We start from the raw sequence: 27991 nt of genomic DNA, 5'->3' as shown, positions 1-27991 counted from the left end.
AATGAAAAGACTGATGGTGTTTTCCATAAAGCACTTCAAGTGCTTTCAAGAATTTACTTACGTTTTTACTAAGAATTGATGTTGAAAATATTTTCACTAAAAGCACTTTCAGTCATTTTAAAAACATTCCAAAAAACGCTTTGAGTCATTGATGCCACCTCTATTTTTTAGTCACCTTTTGAGTTTGTAGAGCAATATTTTTTTCATTTTTTATTTTTTGATTTAAACGAAAATACTATTTTGATGGGAATCAAGAAAAATGAAAGAAATCAGACGGTCCACATTTGAAGAGTGACGGTATACTGGAAGATCTCGTTTTTATGCCCCCCAAAAAAGAACGGAACGTATTTGTTTACAGTTCAACAGCCGATCTGGTACCAAAAGTGGTTGGTGAACGGGTCGAACCAGGAGTTGACAATTAGGGCCGGCAACCGCCGCGAAACCGGATTTCAGAGGCTTCCGGCATGAGATCGCGGTCGACCTGGAAAGGAGGAGAACTATCGGGTAAGTACCCAAATCAAATTCCCCTTTTTTCTCACCCAAATCTGTGGATTCGACATTGGAAGCTCCGCGCCAATGACAAGATCAATACGAATCTCCACCTTCTCTTCCCCCACTCTTTATCTCCCGTTTCTTTGTGAGCTGATTAGCATTTAATTTAGTTTAAAGCTTTCTAATCAGAATCAAATCTTGGGTTTTTAGAATCGAAATTCTCGAATAATTCAAGGCTGTGCGAAGCTTCATTTTTTCATTGTAGGATTCCATTGAATCTTAATTTTTGTTGTTATTGTTGTAATTGGTTTTCAATTGTTGGTCGAGATTATGCAAGAATCATACTTTTCTTGTCATTTCTTTTAAATTTTGTGTTAGATGCAAATAAATATACTGTATTCCAAGTTATGGGTGTGGAATTGGGTAGACTGGCAATGAGTGTGGGTAGTGGGGGCGGTCGTGGTTGTTCGAATTTGCGGCTAATAGTTGTGAGCTTATGGCCAGTTTCTTTGTCTGATATGATATGATTGGGGGAGTTTTAAATGTGGCTTCTTGATTTCTTGTTCACTTCAGCTTATTTGATTTGTTGAATTTCTTCTAGGTATGCTTTAGTAGCTCTGTAGACCGTGAAGGTATGCGATACCTTTAGACTTGTTTGCTTCTGTGCGTTGAAGTTGGTAAATAGCGAAAGAACTTGGGTTCTGTTGAAAGATGGGGCGTCTGAAGCTGCAAAGTGGAATCCAGGCAATTGGGGAAGAACCTGGGGAATGTGATGCAACATATTCTAATCATGCTACTTTAGCATGCATCGTTAATTCAGAAATAGGCACTGTATTAGCGGTTATGAGGAGGAATGTGAGATGGGGAGGACGCTATATGTCTGGTGATGATCAGCTGGAACACCCTCTAATCCAGTCTTTGAAGGCACTGCGCAAGCAAATCTTTTCGTGGAAGCACCATATGCATTCCGTCAATCCTTCTGATTATCTCCAGCCATTTCTGGATGTGATTAGATCGGATGAAACTGGTGCACCAATTACTGGTGTGTCGTTGTCTTCTGTTTACAATATCTTAACACTTGATGTAATTGATCAAAATTCCTTAAATGTTGAAGATGCCATGCACTTATTAGTTGATGCAATCACTGGCTGCCGATTTGAGGTGACTGATCCTGCATCAGAAGAAGTGGTATTGATGAAGATACTGCAGGTTCTTCTAGCTTGCATGAAGAGTAAAGCATCTATTATACTGACCAATCAGCATGTTTGCACTATAGTGAACACATGTTTCCGTATTGTCCATCAAGCGGGAACAAAAGGTGAGTTGTTGCAGCGTATAGCTCGCCACACAATGCATGAACTTGTTAGATGTATTTTCTCACATCTTCCAGATGTTCACCCTGCTGAACGTGCATTGCCAAATGGAAGTAATACCATCAATGGAGAGGTACTACTAATATCAAAATTGACAAGTATTATTGGGTCTTAGCATAGAGGTGGTCTGTTAATTCTTGAGAGTGAAACAATAAGTTGAACTTGCAGATGTCCAGGCTTAAATACTATTCTTATTCACAAATTTATGGTGTTGTGCAGATTGCAGGGAAAAATAATGAGCATGTTTCTGGAAGTAGACAATTGGAGAATGGCAACATGATTTCTGAGTTTGATAATCAGCTATTATCTACAAATCCTGCTTTGAACGCTTCCTCAGGTCTTGTAGAATCTGGGATGGACGAAAAGACAACTGGTGCTTCTAGCGGGAAGGAGGCTGGTCAATATGATGTGCAACTCATGGCTGAACCATTTGGGGTTCCCTGCATGGTGGAAATATTTACCTTCCTGTGCTCTTTGTTAAATGTGGTTGAGCATATAGGAATGGGTCCCAGGTCTAATACCATAGCTTTTGATGAAGATGTGCCCCTTTTTGCATTGGGTTTGGTTAATTGTGCTATAGAGTTAGGTGGGTCCTCCATTCGGCACCACCCCAAGTTGTTAAGTTTGGTTCAGGATGAATTGTTTCAAAATCTGATGCAGTTTGGCCTGTCAACAAGTCCACTTATTCTTTCAATGGTATGCAGCATTGTCCTCAATCTGTATCACCATCTCCGCACTGAACTTAAGCTACAGCTTGAGGCTTTCTTTTCGTGTGTGATATTGAGGCTTGTGCAAAGCAGGTATGGGGCTTCTTATCAGCAGCAGGAGGTTGCCATGGAGGCTGTTGTGGACTTCTGCCGGCAGAAAACTTTCATGGTGGAGATGTACGCAAACTTAGATTGCGACATAATATGCAATAATGTCTTTGAAGAGCTTGCTAATCTGTTGTCAAAGAGTGCATTCCCTGTTAGTTTGCCTTTGTCTTCAATTCACATTCTTGCTTTGGATGGTCTTATTGCTATTATTCAGGGAATGGCAGAGAGGGCAGGGAATGGCTCAGTTAGTGCTGTTCAGGCTCCCCCCACGAATCTTGATGAGTATACTCCATTCTGGCTGATGAAATGTGACAACTATAGTGATCCGAATCATTGGGTTCCATTTGTTCGCCGAAGGAAGCACATAAAGAGAAGGCTGATGATTGGAGCCGATCATTTTAACCATGACCCGAAGAAAGGGCTGGAGTTCCTCCAAGGAACCCATCTCTTGCCTGACAAACTTGATCCTGAAAGTGTGGCCTGTTTTTTCAGGTACACTGCTGGGTTGGACAAGAATCTTGTTGGGGATTTCCTGGGAAACCATGATGAGTTTTGCATTCAGGTTCTTAATAAATTTGCCGGTACCTTTGATTTTCAAGACATGCATTTGGATACTGCACTGCGACTGTTTCTGGAGACGTTTCGATTGCCTGGAGAATCACAAAAGATACAAAGGGTGCTTGAAGCATTCTCAGAGAGATATTATGAGCAATCACCACAAATTCTTGCTAACAAGGATGCTGCTCTCCTGTTATCATATTCAATCATAATGCTCAACACAGACCAGCACAATGTTCAGGTGAAGAAGAAGATGACAGAGGAGGATTTCATTCGGAATAATAGACACATCAATGGAGGTGATGATTTACCTCGAGAATTCCTTTCAGAGCTTTACCATTCAATATGTAAGGATGAGATCCGCACAACTCCAGAACAAGGTGCTGGTTATCCTGAAATGAACCCAAGCCGTTGGATTGATTTAATACACAAATCGAAGAAGAGTGCTCCATTCATTGTATCAGATACCAGAGCCTACCTTGACCAGGACATGTTTGCTATAATGTCAGGCCCCACAATTGCTGCCATTTCTGTGGTATTTGATCATGCAGAACATGAAGAGATTTACCAAACATGCATTGATGGATTTTTATGTGTTGCAAAGATTGCAGCGTGCTACCATCTTGAAGATGTGCTCGACGATCTGGTTGTGTCTCTTTGTAAGTTTACAACCCTTTTAAACCCATCATCTTATGAGGAACCTGTTATAGCCTTTGGTGATGACCCAAAAGCTAGAATGTCAACTGTGACAGTTTTCACGTTTGCCAATACATATGGTGATTACATTCGCACAGGCTGGAGAAATGTTCTCGACTGTATCTTAAGATTACACAAACTTGGTCTTCTGTCGGCATTTGTGGCCAGTGAAGCAGCTGGTGATTCAGAGTCTTCTGCTGACACAGGTCATGGCAAGCCCATAACCAATTCTCTATCATCTGTCCCTATGCCCCCTGTGAGTACTCCTAGGAAATCCTCCGGATTTATTGGCCGGTTTAGTCAGCTCTTATCTCTTGACACAGAGGAGCCGAGAGCACAGCCTACTGAAGAAGAACTTGCTGCTCATCAGCGCACCCTTCAGACAATTCAAAAGTGCCACATTGATGGCATATTTTCAGAGAGCAAGTTTCTGCAGGCTGAATCCCTGTTACAGCTTGCACAGGCACTGATCTGGGCTGGAGGACGACCCCAGAAAGGGAGCAGCTCACCCGAGGATGAAGATACTGCAGTTTTTTGTTTGGAGTTGCTGATAGCTGTTACCCTAAATAATAGGGATAGGATTATGCTTCTTTGGCAGATTGTGTATGAGCACATATCGAACATTGTTCAGTCTACTGTGATGCCTTGTGCCCTGGTAGAGAAGGCTGTTTTTGGACTTATTCGGATTTGCCAGCGGCTGCTTCCCTATAAAGAGGACCTTGCTGATGAACTCTTGCGATCATTGCACCTTGTTTTGAAGCTTGATGCTCGGGTTGCTGACGCATACTGTGAGCAAATTACGCAGGAAGTTGGTCGCCTTGTGAAAGCAAATGCCTCTCACATAAGATCACCATTGGGGTGGCGAATAGTTACATCACTACTCTCCATTACTGCTCGGCACCCAGAAGCTTCAGAGGCTGGATTTGATGCACTGTTCTTCATTATGTCTGAAGGAACTCACTTGTTGCCTGCCAATTATGTTCTCTGTGTTGATGCATCAAGGCAGTTTGCTGAGTCTCGTGTTGGAGAGGTGGAGCGATCTGTGTGCGCACTGGATCTTATGGCGGGTTCTGTTGATTGTTTAGCAAGGTGGGCCTGTGACTCTAAGCAATCTATGAATGAGGAAGAAACTCTGAAAATGTCTCAGGATATTGGGCAAATGTGGTTACGGCTTGTTCAGGGTTTGAGAGAAGTTTGTTTGGACCAGAGAGAAGAGGTTAGGAATCATGCTTTGTCCATCTTACGGAGGTGCTTGACTGGAGTGGATGGGATTCCTCTTCCACATGGTCTCTGGTTACAGTGCTTTGACATGGTGATCTTCACAATGCTTGATGACTTGCTTGAAATTGCACAGGGACACTCCCCAAAGGAATACCGCAACATGGAAGGCACGCTTATCCTAGCCTTGAAGCTCCTGTCCAAAGTTTTTCTGGAGCTACTACCCGAGCTATCACAGCTAACAACCTTCAGCAAACTATGGCTGGGTGTTCTCAATCGAATGGAAAAATATATGAAGGTGAAAGTTGGAGGGAGAAAATGTGATAAGCTACGGGACCAAGTGCCGGAGCTACTTAAGAACACTTTACTTGTAATGTTTTTAAGGGGAGTTCTTGTGGAGAAAAGTGACGGAGGAGATAATAGCTTGTGGGAGTTGACGTGGCTACATGTAAATAAAATTGCTCCATCTTTGCAGTCTGAAATTTCCCGTGATCCAATTTTAGAGCAGTCAGAGACTAAGCAGGGTGAATCAGTGCGAGTTTCTGATGTGACGGGCACTTCAATTCCAACTGAAACAGCTGCTGCTGAAGGTTCCAGCAGTGGAGGCTAAAATGTTGGATAGTCTTTGCAGCCGGATCTGGTTTTTTAAGGCATATTAGTAAGCACACGTGGTTGCGACCATTGAGTAGTACAGAGGGAGGTGGTCTTGTTCTGGCAGGCGACCTCTTAATTTTGGCTGTATAGCTGCAAGATGCGGGATTTAGCACAGTGGGAACTGCTATATCTGGTGGTCGGGAAACCCAAGCAGATCGAACTTTATCTTCGTAATCATCTTCAACTTTCTTGAAATCCATCTATAACTTTGTTGTCTAAAGATATCATATATGTCGTGTTTTGTAGTAGGGTACTTATGCCCTTGTTTTAACTCCCCACACCCTAATTTTTTGTTGCGTCGAGAAAATCCGGAAGGGAAGGATTCATTTCTTGCCAAAGAGAAAGGTGAAATATTTTTGTTTGATTTGTTGAACAATGTACAGAACTTGATTGCTAGTTTAACTAGTACTTTTACTCGTTCGTGGTACCGTTCTTTGTGCTTGTGTTTGACATTGATATGTTCAGTTTGATGAACTGCAAGTTCGTGACATCGTCGGGATTTTGTAATGGCTTTCTGAGAGACGATGATGTTTACCAGAGGATCTGTTTTCGTAGGCAAAATTCTTATCTGATTTCTATTGGTGATTTCACCTTGCCCATATTTTTTCGATTTTTATTTTTTGAAGGACTAATTGCACATTTGCCTTCCAAACACGAAGGGTTGTTCCGTTTTTAGCCCCGATTTTGTTTTTTCTCCCAAGTTGGCCTCTAAAATATTGAAATTTGTAGAGTATTTTGGAACGTAAAATTGTGAAGTAGTAAATTCTGGTCTTCAAACTGTCGTATAGGTCAACAAATTTGTATTAGAAGAGATATTTACATTATGTTTGGACGAGGAAAATAAACTTAGAATTTGGATAATAGTCAAAATTTGTAAATTGACGTGCATCAATTTTTTTGTTTAAATTCATAAACATAGGAATTTAGAATTTTCGTGTGGAAAAATAAAAAACTTGGAATTTGGGACCTCAAATTCTCAAGTTTAAATTATATGTAAATAAGTGTCATTTTTCAATTTATATGATTGAGAGCTTAAAAATAACAAATTCCGTAATTAATTTCATTGTTCTTTTAGGTTAACTAAGCAAGAAAATTCACAAATTTTATAAAATAAAATCCTATCATTTTAAAATTCCTTAATAATCTTAAACTTCTTCCAAACATAATGTTAAAGATTTTATCGGAGATGCTCGTAATATCGTTTTAAAACTAGCTTTTTTCGTACGAGGGAGGAGTATAAACAACCATGGATAACTGAGCTTGTTCGGCAGCTGCATTTTCTCACCCTTCTCCATCCACTTAATTAGCTGACGCAGCGACTCCATCCAGACAAGGCTTGAAAGTTTGATTGCCTTTTTATAAGCTTAATAGTAGATCAAATTGTTGGGAATTTAAGGGTTTGGGAAAATGACCTTTTGTATTGTATGGAATAATAAGTAGGTTTTGTGGGATATTAAAATCGTAACAATTTATGCTTTATATTAACTTGATTTTGTTACTATCTGTTAAATTGATAATGTGATAATATAACAATTTCAGATTTCAACTTTGAGTTGACATAGAAGTTACCTTTACACTACGTTGATTAAAGTCGTCACGAAACATTAGTTTTTCTCCAATTGATATTTCGTATCCCTAAACGACAATTAAATGCAAAGTTTGATCATAATGGTGCAAATGTAGTTTATAAACAAGTCAAACATTTCACACTCGTCACCGTAACGAGAGAATTAGACAACCAAATAGACAAGAAAAAGAATTCTAACCGGTGCAATTTCGAAATCTCACGAGCAAATAAAAAATTCATGATACTAAAAGATGGGTTATTTTGAAAGATGAGGATTATCTTTCCTTCTAATTTTTTTTTTCTTTTATTTGAATATTTACGATTAAATCATTTTAACATTTTGTATTGATTTTTTTTATAAATACAAAGACAAAAGATAAAATATGAAAGAAAAGAGAAGGAAAGAGAAGGAAGAGAATCTTATCACGTGACGTTGGTATGAGTGAAAATGCTTTAGTAGGCCAGATAGAGGGTAAAAGGGTATGCTAAAAGATGGTAAAAACTTGATGTTTCTAAAAAAAAAAAGATGGTAAAAACTTGTGACACTGCAGAGGCCAAAGACCGTCCGCAGTTGCTTGCCATGGTTAACATTAGCAAAAGCAAACATAAATCAAGATCTCAACATTAATTGTACAAACCCTAAACAAAATTACACTCTTTTGTTACAGAGATAAACATCGTACACGCAAAACTGCAGCACAGCGTCTAAAATCCAACAGGATTCTCTCTGAATTTTTTTTGTGAGATTTCCAAAATTCGTAAATTATATTTATTTATTATATATAGCGTAATTTAATAAATAATTTTTTTATTTAAAATTGAATACAAATAATACTTAACGAAAACTAATTACATGATATACGATGAACGAACACAATTTAAGAATTTCTAAGATCCTCACAAAAAAAAAATTTGAAGAGAATCCAAATTCGTCTAAAATTTAGCTAAGATAATTTTACAAAATGATTTAACGGTTAATTAGTCCGACCATTTAATATTAATGATATATTGATGCGTTATTGCGGAGCAACATTATTTTTCTTTCAATACGTGACAAGTACACATAGACAACTTTCGAATGTTTTAATTCTCATCAACTTGTAACATAAATTATATCGTTATATTCAACCACATACCATACTGTTAAATGACCAACAGGTCCTATGACTCGTATGGGTCATTGGGCGCGGTTTTTGGCGGTGATGCGTTCAGACATTGGTTCTCGATACCTTGTCGGGACTGGCAGACCGTGACGTGTTCCCACTACTCCATGTGCAGTGCGCACCCACAACCCTGCTCTCTTTCTCTCTCTCTGTAAAAACCCTACAAGGAGAGATAAACTCCATTTCTTAAGCTTGCTTGCACACTTCCCCTTACACCTTTCCACCGCCTCTGCCCTCCTCCCGTCAAATCAAATCCCCCCCTCCTAGACAACAAAGATGCTTTTTTCTTCCTGGTGGTTGGTTGTGGTTGGAGAGTCTAGTTGGTGTTGGCTGTAGAGGAGCAAAAGCTCACTCAACTTGGAAGCTCGGAACTTGTAGAGTCAAAAGCCAGAGGGACAAGAAAAAACCTGGCATCTCTGCAAAACCGCCTTTTTCATTTTCCTCTCGGATTATATTTTTTTTTGTTTAACAGGTTTATTAAAGAGATATTCGATGCACGAATTGTTATAGTACGCCAGGGAGTGTTGGGACCCTTAACGTACGCTCCCCGCAGCCTTGCAGTAGAGGGAGGGAGGGAGGGAGGGAGAGAGAGAGAGCTGAAAGTACAGAGGAAAAGAAGCCACCTACCAAAAATACAAAATCTTAGGTTCGTTTGCTCGTACTAACCAACCCAAGATTTCCCATTGATTGAGACTTGAGAGAAAGCAAAGCAAACCAAGCTCCAAGGAAGAAAGAAGAAAACTAGAAGCTGCTGCAAACTCAAAAGGCTTATCAGAGAAGTACACAAGGCATGCACTTTGTGGGTACCCAATAATATACATACGCGTATATATATATATATATGTTACTGTTTTGAGCTCAAATATGTGAATCTTTGGGTATTTAAGAGGTGGGGTTTGAAGATTTTTGAGTTTAGATTTGGTTTTTGAAGAAGTGGGGTTAGGGTTGTTGGGTTTTAAATGCGGTTTGTTGGATCTAATATTTCTGGGTTTTTAGCTATTAGGGTTTTCAAATAAAAAAAGGGAGATTGGGTTTAGGTGGGTTTTCTAATAAGGGATAAGGTTTTTTGGATTCTATCTGTGGATTTGGAGATTGTTTTGTAATTTATTTATTGGAGAGAGATCTTTGAATCTGTTCCTGCAAGTGCAAACAAACAAAGAAGAAGAAGAGGGAGAGAGGTGCAATATTAAGGAGAAGATAAAGATTTTATCTCTACCTTCCTTAATTAGCTTGCTAGGTGGTTGTCGTTGTCCACCCAAAAACAGAAAGAGTGTAAAAACAAGAGCTTGGATTTGGATTTTCGGTTCTGGTTTTTTTTATTGCATATTTTACAAGATTTAATTAGAAGAAGGCCATGGCGAATCGATGGTGGGCTGGAAATGTTTCCATGGGAGGAGGAGGTCATGTGGACTCAATCTCCTCGACTCCGCCGTCTCTCCACCTCAGGAACACTGAGGAACAGCTGGACGACCAAAACAACACGACCACTCCCACCAACAGCAGCAGCAGCCCTCACAAGCAGAACAAGAAACACCGCGAAGACGACCGGGACAACAATGATCAGGAAGGCGACGATCAGGGCCCCAACACCGGTAGCGGCAGCCATGACAGCCTCGAGCCTGGAAGCAGCAACCGGAGGCCGCGTGGCCGGCCGCCCGGGTCGAAGAACAAGCCTAAACCCCCCATAGTCATCACCAAAGAGAGCCCCAACGCTCTCCGAAGCCATGTGTTGGAAATCAGTAGCGGCAGCGACATTGTGGACAGCATTGCCACCTTTGCCCAAAGGCGGCATAGAGGGGTTTCGGTTCTCAGCGGAACTGGCATTGTCGCCAATGTCACTCTCCGACAACCAGCAGCACCAACTGGATTGATCACATTGCACGGAAGGTTCGAGATACTATCGATGTCAGGGGCATTCCTGCCCTCCCCATCCCCACCTGGGGCGACAGGGCTGACCGTGTACTTGGCAGGCGGCCAAGGGCAGGTGGTGGGAGGCACCGTGATGGGAGCATTGGTGGCTTCCGGTCCAGTGATGGTTATAGCAGCTACCTTCACAAACGCGACATATGAGAGGCTGCCGCTTGAGGAGGAACAAGGTGGAGAAGGAGGAATGCAGTTGGAGCAACAACAGCAGCAGCAGCAGCAATCAGGTGTGAATTCGGCAGGGACAGGAGCAAATTCAAGTTCCCAAGGTTTGGGTGAGCATACTAGTGCAATGGCTGTTTACAATTTGCCTTCAAATTTACTTGCGAATGGTGGTCAGATCCCTCAAGATATATTCTGGGGTCCTCCCCCTCCAAGACCCCCTCCTCCATCTTACTGAGACAACAAAGATTGAGAGATCGAGAGAAGGAAGGAGAAAGAAAGATGCTTGGTCTGATCACTGACTTGGTTCTTTTTTTGGTTTTGTGAAAAAAATATGTTTGACAGCTTTTGTAGGCACAGCAAGCAAAGGTAGGAGGAGGACTATTTTGTTTATATCTTTTGCTTGTGAAATCTGAAATCTCTTTAGTTTTGTTATTAGGTTTTATTTTTTCTTTCTCAGTAGCTATGTTTCAAAACCGGTGGATCGTATGAATGTATTTTGTTCGTCTTTCGCTTAATCTTCTGTGGAGAATATATTGATCATTGTGTAGGCAATGAAGAAGAAAATAGTCAAGAAATGGAGGGGTTTTGGAGCTCTTGAAATTTCCATTGCAAAATGTTTGTGAAAATTCTTCCTTATTGGTAAGCTTTACAAGAATTTTCTGTACATTGCTTTAGTGTCTCCGGTTTACTCGAATGTTCACTCGATAAATTCCCTTGAATTCTTAGTGCGTATGCAACCGTTAAATTCAATAATGTATGCCAAAAACAGTTGGTTTCATGCATAATTAATTGAAAGTTGAGTTTCCAGTTATGTGCATGCTCCGACAAGAATGTCAATTGAGGTCCATCTGGATAGTAGATAGCTTGAGAGCAAGTTGGTATGGATGGTTTTGTGCTTGCCAGGACTTTAGGGTTTAGGGTTGCATGATTTGATGGGTCGGTCGACCAATTTGACAGAGTGCAGAGACTTTCCATTTGGTCTTAGAGAACTGTTTACATAATTGATTCTTCTTTTATTCATGAGAGTATATCTTGTTTATACAAAAGGATATGCTCATACACGAATTATTACATAGTGTCATAGCTTTAATTATACACGAATTATTACATAGTGTCATAGCTTTAATTAAGTTGTTTAGAGACACTTCAGGATCATGGAGATACTAGTTCACAGATTCCGTTGATCCAAATTACTTGCTTGTTTCTTTTATTGGAGCGGTATTCTAATTAATTTACGAGAGAGGAAATGGAGCTTAGAGCGAACTTGCCTATACCGATTGCAAATTACTTGCACGCCTTTTTTTTTAAGAGAATCCTGCAGTTTTGATTGCATGTGCTTTACTTTCAATATTTCTGCGGTATCGGTCAAGTATTGTTGTTTAAGTAACAAGAAACTTTGGATCATTGTGCAAATGGATGTGAAAATTTTTGGGTGAATTTTAGATGGAGTTTGGTTTGGAACTAGACCTTTTTTTGGCACTCCTTTTTCCTGACACTTGTTTCTTTAAGCAAGTGTGAAAGAAAAAATTGAAGGTGTTGCAGGAAGACTTGACTGTTTTAGGTCATCGAATGTGGAAGAGATAATTGAAGGTGTTGTAACAAACTTGACCTAAATTTGGAATTAAATTCCTCTCCGTATATAAACTACGTTTAATTCCAAAGCAGACTACCATTTGTTAGAAGTTGTTAGGATTTTAATTTTTTTTTTAATTGTTCTAATTTGTAATATATTTATGTAGGTGATGGCATAAAAAAGATGAAATTTTTTCTTACATTTGTCATTTATAATAGTCTTTAGAAAATTTGACATAAAATTGTAACGGTATCTTCGATTAATCATACATTGCTATGCATTTTAACTTTCTCACAAGATTGCTATGCATTTTAACTTTCTCACAAGATACGCTCATGGCATTCTATGTGCATTCCGGGGGCATTGACCTAGTTCTCAAAATTTTGAGGTGTTTTCCTTTTTTGGCTAAACAAGGGTGGTTAAACAAGAACAGTCTTCTTCTCCAAGTTGGTAACTCAAATTGAAAAATAGGGACAGGATAAGGAGCAGTTACTAACTCCATGTGTTCAATTGACTTGTGCTGCATTTGTACTGTTTGGAGAAAATGCACAGGTGTCATGATGTTTTTCCTTTTTTATTTTTTATATCAGCATGAACTGAATTGAACAGAATTCAGTTGCTGGAAATAAATGGTGTGCTCTATTATAACATGACAGATGAATGAGTCGGTGTGAGGACTCAGGATATACAGCAAAGGATGTTAGGCTATTTTCAACCCGGAAGGGCTAAATATAGACTCGTCCAGAACTATAGTTTTGTTAAAAAATATTTTTAAATAAACAGTATCGGGCTATACTCGCATACCATCTTCAACCGAACTTCAACCGAAAGGATTAAATATAGCCTTCTCAATAATTTATTAATTTTACATTTATACCTTAAATTTATTGGTTAATCTAGTTAAACTACCGTTAAATGTTTTTAAATCTAATCGTTGAATTTGAATCAATTATTGCAATTGAGGAGCTGATAAAAACAAAGGGCTAATAGGGGGTTACATTTGGCTAAATAAAGTCTAGTTGGCTCCATAGAGTTATAGCTTAGTTATTGGTTAGAGATGAGTTTTTGGATAAATCAGGTTATTTTTTTTTATTTTTAAACGTTTAGCTCTCTTCATTGGAGATGATCTTAGCAAACTTCTATTTGGACATTCTCTTTCTAATTTTCTCATTGTATGACCCTATCCTCAATGATATACGTATATCAATGAATATCATACCTTTTTCTTAAAAATGGTTAAGTCATTTAGATTTGGTTAATTTTTCTATAACCTTTAAGAGTAACCTATAAGATAGACGATGTGTCATAATGGTGCAACACTTAAAATGATGGTTTCAATGAAAAGGGTGCTTGCAATTAGGGAAATGGAGAGAATTTGGATTCAGGACGCAGTAGGTTGAAAAGAAAAGTAATCTATAAGCCAATCCGCCACTTAATGTTAGCATTACATTTTTCACTTTATGTTTTGGGCATAGCCAACCTTTTAAGTATTTGAGGGCTATCACAATATGAGAATTTTGAGTTTGATTCTTGAAAATGGATGAAACTTGCACATTGGAGCGAGAAATTTGAATTCAATTTTGAGTTGAGTGAGATGCATCGTCCTGATTTTGATCCCTACGAAAAATGGGCTACAATCATCAAAATCTCTATTACAATGACAATGTTTGTACAAATCAAATTTGCACTAGGGAAATGCTAAAGGGATTCTATCAAAAGTGAGACTTTTGATGAACCATCTATCATCACATAATTTATCGTTAATTTTTATGCTAACATTATAAAACATTGTGCAAAAAATATAGGGTATCAAATAATCCATAGAGAGTCAGAGTCCTCTTTTTAAAAGTCTTTTTAGTATTTCTCGTCGCATTATTACGACAATATTTTTGTACAATCATTAAACTCATATCATTACAAGAACAGTTTTACATAAATCAAGCTCATACTATTACAATAAAAATATTATACGAATCAAACTCAAGCAATCTAATTCTCGTAAATAAAATTCACAAAATCCGCAACAGAAGAGAGTTGGCATAGATTCTTGCCCACCTCAACACAAAGTGCACTTGGTTGGATGTCCCGAAAAAGTGTGGGCCTGGTGGTCAGGTCCCCACTAGCTTTGAGAAGTTGACAGAAGTGGGCTTGGTTGGACCTAATTTCGGCCTGCCCAATAAGTTTGCGTAAGAGTTTCTTTTTAAAATTATTTGTCGTGGATTTATAAAACTTTATATTTGTGATCAGAATGATTTATATTATAAATCATTATATAAAAATTGTTTTTGTAAAAAATTAATTAAAATGAAGTCCTTTAGTCATCAAATCGTATAAAAACATATGAATAAAATTAACAAAAGCATTACGAATTGTTTGTGTATTTACTACAATAAATTAATTAAACAACTTTAGTTTTGATTTATTTTTTGCAGAGATGATCTTTACAGAGTAATTTATAATTTGAACGGTTTTGATCATAAACACAAACCTTTGTGATTCCAACACCAAAAATTTTGAGTAGAAATTCTTACTCATCTTTGAGTAACCAAGCAATGATCCTTATTTTTTTCCGGAGTAAGTTGGACCTAGTTCGGGTGAGACAAGAACAATAATGTTCTAAGTATGAAATCATCTTGTTTAGTCTAACTTTCTCCCTCTCAGTCGCATTATGAAGTAGACTTGGCCATAGTACAAATACTAGGTCACACATCATTAAATTGGTTCTTTTGACGAAAGATTTTCATGAAACAGGTATATCACTGTCATGATGTTGACGTCGGTACAAGATATTACGATAATGTTTCACTCGTTCTAGGTAAGCTGTAAACCATTTGGTGGGGATAAGTAGTAGTATCGGATAATCTTCAATGTAATCTTATGTTTAGTACTCAAAGCTCAATCTTACAGTTTTGAACTCAAGTTTCGAACCCCAAAACTTCCTAACTAGGCCCTTGGGACTCCGACCAAAGACCTAGCACTCGAAGACCGGACCTAGGATATGAAAACGCAAATTAAAATGATATTGTTCAATTAATCTAGCTTTTTAATCCTGTGTTATGCAATATATATATATATATATATTTTTTTTTTGGTAAAATGTGTTATGCAAAATATTAATATTGTGTGGTTATTAAAATTGTCCTATCCAACCTAAGTGCTACCCAATACAATCATGAGTACTACAAGAGATTTTGGTTGTCAAATTATCAGATAGACGGGTTAAATATCTACTTGCATTAACATCGATATTGTCCTCAACTTGATAATTATTACCCACACAATCCATCAGATGTAGGGTTTAATCACAAAATACCTCGGTATTAATTAGAGTAAAATTGTGATATTTAAACTCTTCTCTTTTTCTTTTCTCTAGCCAATGTAGGATATTCTACACAAGTAACTTGGAAGGATGTAAACAAAGCCGATTATTGCACTTATTTACTATTTATCACAAATTTTATCTACAATGATATATTTACTAAGGTGTGGCGAAATAATTTGATTTCAAACTCATCATTTACGAAAATTCGAAATTAAAATGTTTTTCATTTACAAGTAAAGAAGAATACTATTAAACCATAACAGTAAGTGTTACTATCTACCACATTAAAACATCACCATTGGTGAAAGTAGTTGATGGGAAAATCGATGCTATAGTTTCCACCCTTACTAATAGTTTAGCGCACCTATTCTTGTTACTCGTTGAGGCGAATGGGGAATTTTGTATACAAAATTCGTTATTTACTCATTGATGAACTGCAATTTTGAATCGGGGAGAACTAAAATGGATAATGTTTGTGTTCCTTCTATGAGAAAATCTATTTGTCCTCCCACCTAAGAATAATGCATCTTCACAGTAGAAACATCATAACCGAACCGTTCATTTTCTTTATCATCATTTAAAAATCATACATGGAAAAAATCATTTAATTTGAAGATCATCTAGCCATTCATTTGCATTCATTATGAGGATGCTACTTGTTATCAAAATTATTGATTGATTTGACATAGATGAATAGTTAAATAATTTACAAATTAAATATTTTTTTTTATATATAAATTTTAAACGACGATAAAAAAATAAATGATTCAAATTATGTTTTCGTACGATAACGATATATTAATAGAGGTGGAAGAACAAATAAGTTCTTTGACAACGCAAGCATTATTCAATTAAAATACCACGGAGTACTATTCCAAATAAAAGATCATTAACTATTAAATGGGCAAACCCTATCCTCCCATAGAAAAAGAATAAACAAACAATAACCTAAAGCGATGTCTCTTCTCCTTCAAATTTACTATCCCAAAAAGGAGTGTTTCTTTGTTAACCTAAAGAATTTTGTTTTAATGAATTGTTATTAGCATTCTAAAAATTTCATTTTACATTCTAGATATTTTATGTTAAGAAAGAAAAATACACCTATAAGGAGTATAAAATGAAAATTTTGAAATGCCAATAATACTTCCTTGTTTTATTGTGACGAGATGGTACTAAAAAAGAAATTATCATAAATTAAAGCATCTTCTAACTTTTATATTAGATGTAATTCTTAACACGTTTAAAAGGTGGGCAAGTACTACTGAATAGTGAATTGCTTTGATGCAGAGGGTGAGTCGTGTTTCATGTTGAAGTACTCTTGTTTTTGGAGTTTAAATGAATTTAATATAAATTATTAATTATTATATTATTTGTAAAAAAAATTAGTACTCTAAAATATTATTGTGGACTCCTCATATGGTATAGTTTTTTTATTTTTTTAGAATTAATCTTAGTTTATTATTTTAAAGTTTATTGATTTTGAATATTTGATACATCAAGTTTTTTTCATCCTATACTTAAAGTCATAATTTTGGGACAATTTCATACCTCTATTAAGTTTGTTATTAAATTAGCAGTTAACTTCTGATATGGCATCCACATGAACAATAATTGAACGTCACGTGTCAATATGGATCAACGTGAATATTAAAAAATTAAAAAAATAAAATTTTCACTCCCCTCCCTCTTCGACTACTCTCCTCCATTCCCGACCCACCTCACTTCCCCACCCCTTTCCTCCTAAACCACAGTGGCGCCAATACCATTTTCCCAACCGCAACTATGGTCGCCGCCGCACCTCCACCGCCTCTGCCACCTACCCCAGCCCCAGATTTCTTCAACGACGTACCCCTGGGCTCAACCCCAATATGCTACATGACTTAATGAAGAAATGAAGGGACAGAAGTTTGAATTATAGATCTACCAAGAACCATGAATTTTTCTATCTAAATCAGAACGAAGAAGGTACAACAGATCCATACAAATTCGCCAAGAAAATCCACCCTACGTATATTTATATGACAAAAACTTCAAATTTATTATACCATCTTCGCCTTGTGCGCGATCTAATTACGATGTGGGGGAGGTAGATAGGTTCAACCGCGAGCGGCAACGACGGCTGGGGATGTGCCGACAGCGACATGGGGTGCGACATTGTTGAGGAAGGAAAGGAAGCCAGTGGAGGCGGAAGGCTCTTGCTCGTCGAGGAAGAGGTCCTCAGGAACCTTAAAGGTGCCGTGCACAAAGACAACTACGCCACCGACGGCAAGAGCGGAGATGAGGACGGATCTGATAGATGTGAGGAAGACGACGAAAACAGAGAGGCGATGAGGCCCCAGAAGTTTTGGGTTTCGGAGAACGTGTGGCCGAAGATGACGAGGGGCTGATCAGAGGTGCGGCAGCAGCAGTGGTTGCGGTTGGGGAAAATGGTACTGCGCCACCGTGGTGTAGGAGGAAGGGGCTGGGTTACATAGAGGACCTGTTCGTGAAGGAGGACTATAGGAGGAAGGGGTTGGGGAAGTGAGGGAGAGGTGGGTTGGGAATGGAGGAGAATGGAGTCGAAGAGAAGGGAAGAGAAAAAAATTTTGATTTTGATATATTTTTTTTTTTTTTGAAGTTTTAAAAATTTTAAATATCCATGTAGAACCATATTGACAGATAGCTTCCGGTTATTGCCCACATGAGTATCACGTCACAAGATAACAGCTAATTTAATAACAACCTTAACAGAGATATGAAGTTGTTCCAAAATTACGACCTTAGGTACTACTCTGGAATAAAAAAACTTGATGTATCAAATGTTGAAAATCTAGAAACTTTAGAGTAGTAAATTAAGATTAATCCTTATTTTTAAATATAAAAAATTTGAAATGCACATGAAAATTTTGGAATGACAATACAATTTAAAAAAAAGTATGAGATAAAAATTATCAGTAATTCTCTTGCAAAAGTGCTTAGGAATTCCTTATTATTTTTGTCTAAATTTTATGTTTATTTTCTTATTCAGACAATAACGCTTTTGCTAGAAATGAAAAACAAAAAAATTTCAAAAAAATTCAAGAGCTTTCTGCATATTCACTTGCAGCTGCGTTTTCTAGAAGCACTGGTACTTCCTCAAAAACCTCAGAACATCTAATTTCATAAAGCACTTTTATCTATTTTAGTCAAACACTATAAAAAGTGCTTTATTTAGTTCGTTGAATTCACTTTCAACACTCCCATAAGACATAAGGAGTTTAAATATTGTTAAACACAGCCTTAATCATACTCACTCTCAACTGATCAATACAAGAGTCTGGCGTAGATATTTTAAAATATAATGAAGGTTTCATGTTGAATATGATATTGGAAAGGATAAAAATAGGATTAGATACCATAAAGAGCAGGATGCTTCACCGATACAATTAATAGAAGGATAATTTTACATATGCACACTACGAAAATTTAACAACTATAACTTAGAACCTGAATAGATTAACAAAAACCAAAGGAGAAGAACCAAACTAGTAGAAAATTTGCCTTTTTCTAGATGTGCATTGTAGCGTGAAACCAATGATTTATCCCCTTGCCTCTGTCTCACACTCACGTGATTGTGAGAGATAGAGACAAAGGAATAAATTTCCGATTACACTCAAAGTTTTTCTCCTGGTTGACCTATGCTAATATTGGACCAGCTCCCGCAATTTTCTGAAAGCTAATTAGTATAAATCCCATGTAGCAGTCTCATTTGGCCATGGATTGTTTCCCAAGTTGTCTTGCTCCATGCTTTCAAGAAATCTTTTTAAAGGATCTGGTGTAGAGTGATCCCCAAATAAGCTCACCTCTTCCCATTCCTGTAAAGGAGGCATCTCTATATCCATCTCACCGTTAAAACCTTGGTTGGCAGCTGCACTTCCTATTTGTGGAAATATTGGTGATTCTGGTAATTGATTCTGGATATGTTGTGTGTCAACAGCATCATGTTGTGAAAATACTTGCAACTGGTCAACGAATGTGTTGCTATTACCTGGATGGAAAGTTGCAAAATCAATCATTTGGCTCCCAAGAGTTTCGATCTCCTCTTGTAAGTACGCGACCTGCGAGGAAGGACTGATGGGTAAATGGCCTACACAAATTTATGTATTGACATGTGTAAGTGAGAAGTTTGGAGTAGGTTAGCAGCATGGAAACCTGTTGTTGGAGTGCATAGATTTGCGAGACACATCCATACACAGGATCACGCATTCGAGCTAGCGCTTCATACGACATGGTGATGGCAGCATCACTTCGATTCTGCACCGGTAAGTGTAGTAGCAGCTTGGACACATTGCTTGCACCAAACACTTTGTGTACTGCTGCAAAGTGGTCTGCAGCTTGGTCGTAGCAGAAGTAAGGAGCGAAAATGCATTCGCTTGTGCATTTTCGCCGTAGGAATTTGCATGCTCCACATGAAGAGCCTAATCCTGCCATAGTCCTAAGCTTTTAGTACCAAACCTGTGACAAGGGTTTTTTCAGGTGGTACCAGAAATTGACTGGTGCATATCCAAAGTTTAGATTTAGTCTTTATAGCCATCACTCGAAAGGGTTTGAAGTATTCTTTTTGTACAGAGGACATCCTCATTTTAGTGAAAGCTATTGTTCTTTTGGGTCTCCTTTATGGGGTACATCATCAATCTCAAATTGGGTAAGCATTCCCTGATTAATTAATGCCTCTAAATTATTAAGGGTCCTTGTTCTTAATTAAATAATCTTCACGAATGAGTCCAATATTTGATGGAAGACCTAATCATTATCATCATAAGTTAGGCTCAAAAAATGAGAGAGCATAGCTCTAATTAGTACATTATTCTTGACTATCTAGTAGAGACAAGTACAATAGCCATACATTTCTTTCTCATATATGGAAAGTATATCTTGCGCAAAATAAACTTATGGGTTCTATAGATGTACCTTAATCAATCTTGTTTATGTAGCAATTGTGGATTATGACGGTTGGTTCAGTAGATCTATTCTCTTGTATTTGAGTTTAATTCATATCGAATTGTAAATGGAAAAAAAACACCTTATTAGTCAAAATTTGAGGGTTGCCAATATCAAATTGAACTACTTTGCTATAAGCTTCATTAATGTAATTAAACTATATTTTACTCTACTAAAAGTTCATTAGTATACTAGATGGCCATGGAATTCTCCTCTATTCCACTTACTAGGGCAACCATTCGACGAGTCGATAAGCCAGTGCATGAGGAATTCATGGAAAACACTGTGTTGCAAATTATAATATACCTTGAGCCAAAATCAAACGATGGGGTTGGTGGATTCTGCTGTGTCATTCTTCCTTAACTAATGAGATTAGAGTTCACATTCTTATTAATTCACCCTATTTTCCTAGCTTAGAGATTGGATGTAGAACCTGTGACTCATGGCGTCTCTACTTGTCGTTATGCTCCATTATTAACCTTGTTTTAAATCCATAATGCACGTCTTAATTAGGTCCCCATGTTTATATTTTAATCCTACATTATCAGGTTGGCTGTTGGCCACTTAATCCGGCCGGGTCGCTGCTAAGACGACTGTTCTTGTCTCTGGAACACCAAAAAAGCTTCAAAAATAGCAAGCTGCCAATCCCCCCACAAACCCTAGCTATCTCCTGTTTGACAATGAGTTGTAATAAGTGCTTAAATTTCTTCTTCGGGCTCTAGGTTATAAAAGCAGAAATATTCGGGCAAATAAGAGAGTGAGTTGGAGGCGACAAAATGCTATTTTCAGCAAAACGCATAAACTTTTCTGCTTTCTGTCATTTCACATATCACAAATGTGAAAATTCCTTTTGGAATCGAGTGAGAATTAATTGATGCATGCGAAAGGAATGTATGAGGGGGATGGTGGGGGCGGTAGCTTTCCGTTTTCGAGTTTCGAGTTTAACGATGAAAGTGTCCTTCCCTATCATGGCGTCCTTTACAGTTTTACCCAGCTGCAATGCTAGTAGCTAGGGTTTGTTAGCTTCGTTCGCATTTTTTGGTGCTCTGTTTGTACTTGTTTGTTACCAATACCAACAGGGTTGCTGCATGTGAATCCTTTTCACTTGTGTTCTTGATAAAATTTTGAGCTGTCATCAACTGAAGTAATTGAATACAGTTTCTCATTTAAATGCTACACATCACACTGCTGAATCTTGAGAGAGTTTAAGAGTTTTTAATCATAAGGAAGAAGATTTAGTTAAAAGAATCATGGGAGTTGTTAACCAAAAAAAAATAAAAAAGAATCATGGGAGTTGAAGTATGTGGTTTTGTGAGTCATCAGGATTAAGAGGTGTGATTTTCGCTTTTTTTTATGTTTTAATTTTAATTTTTATATAAAACAATATTCTACACCAAATTAATCTAAACTACGGAAAAAAAAAAAAAATCAAAATTTGGGTAGATCGGGGAGCGCTTTGATTACCCCAGGTCTTTGCTCCAGTCTTTCTATATATTAATTTGCTGGCTTTTCTTTCTTGCCCTACATATTCAACAGCAAATGGTTTCAGGGAGACATGAACCTAATATTAAGAAATGTTTTTAACAACGTTTCCGTTTCGTATGACATACCATCTTAATAATTAGGTGGCCAGTTATCCAACGGGAGGAGCTCGATGCTTGCTTTTGATATTAACCAATTATATATCGACACGTGCTTATTCTTTTTAAAAAGATATAAATAAATAAATTCAGAATAAGAGTTTGAATGTAATTAGAAGTTTCTACAAATGAGGAGTCTTTTATCTTTTTTTCCTTTTAAAAGGACCAATCTATACTTATATTAGTATTATGACTGACACACAAAGGTTGTCTCTTTTATATTCCCAATTAATTTACAGGATTAGAATGGAACATAGGGTTTCTCATGTTGTGTTCATGGGTGAAATAGTCTATATATGTCTTCATATGATTGAAGAGTTTTACTTGTGCAATTTAGTGGTGTGTCGTGTTATAAAGAGTTAAAGGTTGTATATAAAAGCATGCCTAAGCGTTAACTAATTAACAACTTAATATGGTGCTAACTGTTCGATTAGGTCTCCTCTACAAATTGAACTTATGATCCGTTCATTTTTTAGTGCTCATTCATATTATTCTTACTGAAATTGGAAATCATTTGATCTTTTAATTATTATTGTTTTTTAGGGAAACAAATGCAAATTCAGTTATCAAACAGATGCGTTTGTCTAGAGAGAGAGAGAGAGAGAGAGAGAGAGAGAGGGGGGGGGGGGTCTGGATGATAGAAAGGGGACCTAGTTATTAATTAGGGGCTTTTAGATCCAGGTCCAAAAATGTAGAGTGTTTTTAGGAGTGAGTCCAGTTATCTAATTATTTGTTTTTATTTCTTTTATACTCATTTTATATTTTCTAAAAATATTAAAAATCAATTAAAATCTTCTAATATTATGCATTTTCCAACTCCAAAAGAATATATTTAATATCTTATAACAAAAAAACTAATATACTAACATAAATTTATCTACAAAACATTCTACCCTAACTCAAGTAACAAATATATGAATGTATATAATACCTATACGTGAGATATGAAACCTAATTAAAATGTAGAATAAACATAACATACCTACAAGTAAGACACATTAATCTGTGACAGGTTGATTATAAAAAAAGAATTTGTCATATAGGTAGATAAATATAATTAACCTGTGATATAGGTTGATTATAAAAATTAAAAATAAAATCTATAAATGGGGTTTAAAGTAGGAGGAAGAACGAGAAATAACAAAAAGATAAATAAAAAGAAATAAGCAAAGAGATAATTGGGAAGAAATTTGATTTTTATAATAAATCTTATCATCGAACAGATAACTATTGATAATTAAATAATTAAATATAACAAATTGGACTTATTTTAATAAACTGGACTATTCCTACAATTGGCTCAAAAAATTGGACTTATATCAAGTTTCCCCTATTAATTATCATTGTAAATTGTATTGTTTATTTATTTATCAAGTCCAGTTAAATAACTCATCTTCAATTTTAATGAAATTTTGCAGGATGATCTTTCATTGATAGCGTAAAACTTGTCAGTTCAAATTGTAAAAAATATTGTGAAACGAGTTTAAATGAGTGATTAGCACCATATTAAATTACTAACTAGTTTGAAGAGTACCTTGTAATTTTGTTTTGTTACAAATGCTATTCTACAGTAATATACACTAAGAAGAGGAGAAGCTTTGAACTGAAGAAGTAACGAATAAAGAGGAAGCTTCTCTAACTTCCAGTACCAAAGCAATCCATTACTTATACTAGTTTGATAAGTTTTACTTTCACAATCAAATTGTATTATGTCGGGTTAACAAGTGGAATGGTTGATAGGCTTAAGATATGGGCCGGGCCAGGACTCTAAGAGGTTACAATCAGTGTACATTTCTGAGGCCAAGACTGTGGCTCAAGGGAACAAAATAACCAGCCCAATGTAATCTTATCTTGCCCTTGGATTCTCTAAACATTTTGATTTACTGATTTTTGTGCCCTGGCATAATATATACATTTTTGTTAAAATTCTTCCACAAATCCAATTTATTTATAAGGAAATGAAAATTGTTGCTAGTCACAAACATTTTATTCATGGTTCACCTTATCTCTTCATGCATCTTCATTCAAGAAAACAACAAAATAAAACCCCACAATAATAGACATGGGTTTTTCCAGTTTCTTCCATTCTCAATTCTGTGGCCAATAAATTGTCTGATTTTTATTTTTTGTCACAAAAAAAATTGCCTAATTTTTGGTGGAGAAGAAGAGAGCTTAAAAACTAACCTCAGGTCCTCAAGCACCAAGAAACGAGTCAAATGACTGAGTTTCCAAGCACTCTTTGTTTGACACGTGGCATCAATGCAATCTTCATTCTATGGTCTCAAACCATTCAACAAGCAAATCCAAACGATGTCAAATTCTGTACACTCGGCAACACTATAAAGGCAAACCAGTTCTCATTTCTTTTCCGCTCAAAACACAACAGCATACTGTGCTTGCAGGCAACCAGGAGTGCCCCCCCTCTGTCACTCACACTAGAACACAACCGTCCGATCCGCGAGAGATCATGGCCACTGCTGTCTCTACCATTGGATCTGTCAACAGAGCACCGGTATTACGCCTTTCCCACCCTTTTTATGCCTTAACTTTTTTGTGTGTGTTGTATGCACAATCATCAGGTGCTGAGAAGCTAAACAGTAGTAATTGTCATTAATTATATATTCGTTACCTACTTAGGGTAATGTTTTGTCACACTTATGTTTTCAAGTCTTCTAGATAAATACTTAAATTATTTATCCAAACTACATATACAACCAAGAATCAACCTAATAAATAGTTCATATTCATAGTTTTGGGAAACAGAAGTTATCATACCTATGTGAGTTTGGGAAACAATTTGTGAGTTTTGGAAGGTAATCACTACAAAACTAAAGGAAAACTAATCGTTGCACTTTTAATGAAGCTGAACCTGAATGGCTCTAGCAGCAGTGCTTTAGTTCCAATCTCAACCTTTTTGGGAAGCAGCTTGAAGAAAGTGAACTCAAGGTTCACCAACTCCAAGGTTTCCTCTGGAAGCCTCAGGATTGTCGCGAGTGTGGACGAAGATAAGCAGACCGACAAGGACAAATGGAAAGGCCTTGCCTTCGACACCTCCGACGACCAACAAGACATCACAAGAGGAAAGGGTATGGTGGACTCCCTCTTCCAGGCACCTCAAGGAACAGGAACTCACTTTGCCATCATGAGCTCTTATGAATACATCAGCACGGGGCTTCGCCAGTAAGTTCAGAGATCATATATATTCTTATGAATATTTCACGGTTCCAAATCCACGACCAATATAATTGTTTCTAAGTTTCGGATTATTACAGTTAACAAGATGGTAACGAGATGGTTCTTGAATAGGTACAACTTTGACAACAACATGGACGGTTATTATATTGCTCCCGCTTTTATGGACAAGCTTGTTGTTCACATCACCAAGAACTTCATGACCCTTCCTAACATCAAGGTAGATATCACTATCAAAGATTTAACTATGAGTTTCTTCCATAATTATATTAATTGCAGGAATTTAACTTAAATCATCACTTAACTTTGTTTGCAGGTTCCTCTCATCTTGGGTATTTGGGGAGGCAAAGGTCAGGGCAAGTCTTTCCAGTGTGAGCTTGTCTTTGCCAAGATGGGAATCAGGTCAGTTCATTTGTCACACGTGCTTTATGTCACTCAATTTAAATTGTTCATGTATTAAGACTTGAATGTCACACATTGAAAAGCTAAGTAACTAAAGGTTAGCTATTTCTTTTTTCAGTTTTCAGATTTTGCATGTTTCAACTTTTTTTTTTTTATTTGAACAGAAAACTCCTTTATTTTCTTTAGTAACTTTTTTAGAACTGAAATGTTTTTTTGGTAATTGAATACTACTTTTGTGAGTTTTCATATTTTAGTTTGATTTTGGTTTTCAAATATAATTTCTTTGAAAACTTAGAACTGAAAAATAGTTGCCAGTTTGGCAGTTTATGGTCACTTTGGTCAGATAATAAGCGCGCTTCTTGCTCAACCTAGCTTTTTGATGATATTTTTTCAGCCCTATCATGATGAGTGCCGGAGAATTGGAAAGTGGAAACGCAGGAGAACCCGCGAAGCTGATCAGGCAAAGGTACCGTGAAGCAGCCGACATTATCAGGAAGGGTAAAATGTGTGCACTCTTCATCAACGATCTTGATGCAGGAGCTGGTCGGCTTGGTGGAACCACCCAATACACTGTCAACAACCAAATGGTGAATGCCACCCTCATGAACATTGCTGATAACCCGACAAACGTCCAGCTTCCAGGTATGTACAACAAGGAGGAGAACCCCCGTGTCCCAATCATTGTCACCGGTAACGATTTCTCAACATTGTACGCTCCTCTCATCCGTGACGGCCGTATGGAGAAATTCTACTGGGCTCCCACCCGCGAAGATCGTATTGGAGTCTGCATTGGGATCTTCAGGAGCGACAATGTTGCTAAGGAAGACATTGTCAAGCTTGTTGACACCTTCCCAGGCCAATCTATTGGTATGCTAAATGTTTTCGTGTACCTTAATTAAATAGTCTGACATCCTGACATGTTAGGTAATTAGATAGTCATTCTGACACGATGTCATAATTTTGCAGATTTCTTTGGTGCCTTGAGGGCTAGGGTTTATGATGATGAAGTGAGGAAGTGGATTACGGGTGTTGGCGTGGATAGCATTGGGAAGAAGCTTGTGAACTCAAAGGAAGGACCCCCAACTTTCGAGCAGCCGAAGATGACCATCGAAAAGCTCCTCGAGTACGGAAGCATGCTTGTCCAAGAGCAAGAGAATGTGAAGAGAGTTCAATTGGCTGATAAGTACTTGAGCGAGGCTGCTCTTGGTGATGCTAACTCAGATGCTATGAATACAGGAACTTTCTACGGTTAGATCCTTGATATTTAGAGAGCTCCTGTGGGAGGTTTGGATCCATTAACTTGATTTGGTAAATTTACAAAATGTATTAGGGCCCACGAAAAAATATATGTATTAACGGTTTTGTAATTGTCCTTGTGTAGGCCAAGCAGCGCAGCAAGTGAATGTTCCAGTTCCTGAAGGTTTTTCAGTGATCCAACAGCAGAAAACTTTGATCCAATGGCTAAAAGTGATGATGGAAGTTGCTTGTACACATTTTAAGTCGTTTTCTTTTAGGTTATAATTGAGGGGAGGGTGGAAGGAGAGAAGCACTTTGTAAGGATGTTAAGGGTAAAAGTAAAAAAAAAAATTTTGTCTTCCTATGTCGGATTGGTGTCATGTAATCTTGTATTGTAATGTACACTACGCAATCTTAGTAGGCGCTCTTCTTCTTTCTTCCCGTCAGTTGTTTTAGGTAGTTCAGTTAGTCATGTTGTGCTGCTTATCTGAGTTTATCTCCGTCGTTTCTCCCATGGAAGTCTCTTCCTTTTGTTAATGTGAACCCAAATGCGAAAATATACATTTAACTATTTCACACCATCGTACATTTATATTTAAAAACTTAGCATGTAAGACCATATGATTGATACAAGCAAGGTTTAATTTTCGGAAAGATCGAAATTGGGGAATTATATTTCCTTTTTTTATCAGAAGGGAAATCTAATTCCAGTCCAAACTATCGCAAAGGAATTTTCTCTCAATTTAAAAATGAGAAATTTTATTTGAACCTATTTAACCTATTTCTATATCCAACTTAAACTTTAAATGTGAAATATTTTTATTATCCTATTGCATAATTACCATCAAGTACAAGATAAAATTAACAAAAAAAAAACAAGATTTATTAATAAACTCACAATCAATAACTAAACTCTAACCATTATGTAACTTTTAACATGCGTTTTGTTCTGGTAAAAACCCTAAGATGCTTTCATAAAGAAAAAATAAGCTCTTTTTGACGGTTGGAGAGTGATTTTGAAAATTTTAATCCTCCAACTAAAA

General features: G+C 37.1%; 4 protein-coding genes across 4 annotated transcripts; 3 read left to right on the top strand and 1 right to left on the bottom strand.

Annotated features, from left to right (window-relative positions):
* The first annotated feature begins 327 nt into the window (after positions 1-327).
* Positions 328-6233, top strand: LOC103935729 (ARF guanine-nucleotide exchange factor GNOM). Its single transcript, XM_048590380.1, has 3 exons — positions 328-504; positions 1094-1938; positions 2085-6233. Exons 2-3 carry the CDS (start codon positions 1204-1206, stop codon positions 5760-5762), a joined length of 4413 nt encoding a protein of 1470 aa, XP_048446337.1. The 5' UTR covers positions 328-504; positions 1094-1203; the 3' UTR covers positions 5763-6233.
* A 2350-nt stretch (positions 6234-8583) lies between these two features.
* On the top strand, positions 8584-11139 carry LOC103935719 (AT-hook motif nuclear-localized protein 15-like). The gene has a single exon (XM_048590455.1). The coding sequence runs from the start codon at positions 9891-9893 to the stop codon at positions 10857-10859; it is 969 nt and encodes a 322-aa protein (XP_048446412.1). The 5' UTR covers positions 8584-9890; the 3' UTR covers positions 10860-11139.
* An 8078-nt stretch (positions 11140-19217) lies between these two features.
* Positions 19218-19968, bottom strand: LOC103937331 (LOB domain-containing protein 33-like). Its single transcript, XM_009347274.1, has 2 exons — positions 19690-19968; positions 19218-19595 (listed from the first exon to the last, which is right to left on the bottom strand). The coding sequence occupies exons 1-2, from the start codon at positions 19966-19968 to the stop codon at positions 19218-19220; spliced, it is 657 nt and encodes a 218-aa protein (XP_009345549.1).
* Positions 19969-24334: 4366 nt separating this feature from the next.
* Positions 24335-27389, top strand: LOC103935705 (ribulose bisphosphate carboxylase/oxygenase activase, chloroplastic). Its single transcript, XM_009345517.3, is given in 8 exon segments — positions 24335-24630; positions 24982-25298; positions 25425-25530; positions 25627-25712; positions 26107-26579; positions 26679-26960; positions 27094-27134; positions 27137-27389. Coding segments are annotated over 8 exon segments (1617 nt in total). The 5' UTR covers positions 24335-24393; the 3' UTR covers positions 27212-27389.
* The last annotated feature ends 602 nt before the right edge of the window (positions 27390-27991 follow it).

This window comes from the organism of the source record quoted next, unplaced genomic scaffold (assembly GCF_019419815.1).
Source record: "Pyrus x bretschneideri cultivar Hongxiangsu unplaced genomic scaffold, Pyrus_bretschneideri_v1 Contig32, whole genome shotgun sequence".
NCBI classification, from domain to species: Eukaryota; Viridiplantae; Streptophyta; class Magnoliopsida; order Rosales; family Rosaceae; genus Pyrus; species Pyrus x bretschneideri.
The sequence above is the reverse complement of the archived record's forward strand: the minus strand, read 5'-3'. Positions and strand labels throughout refer to the sequence as shown.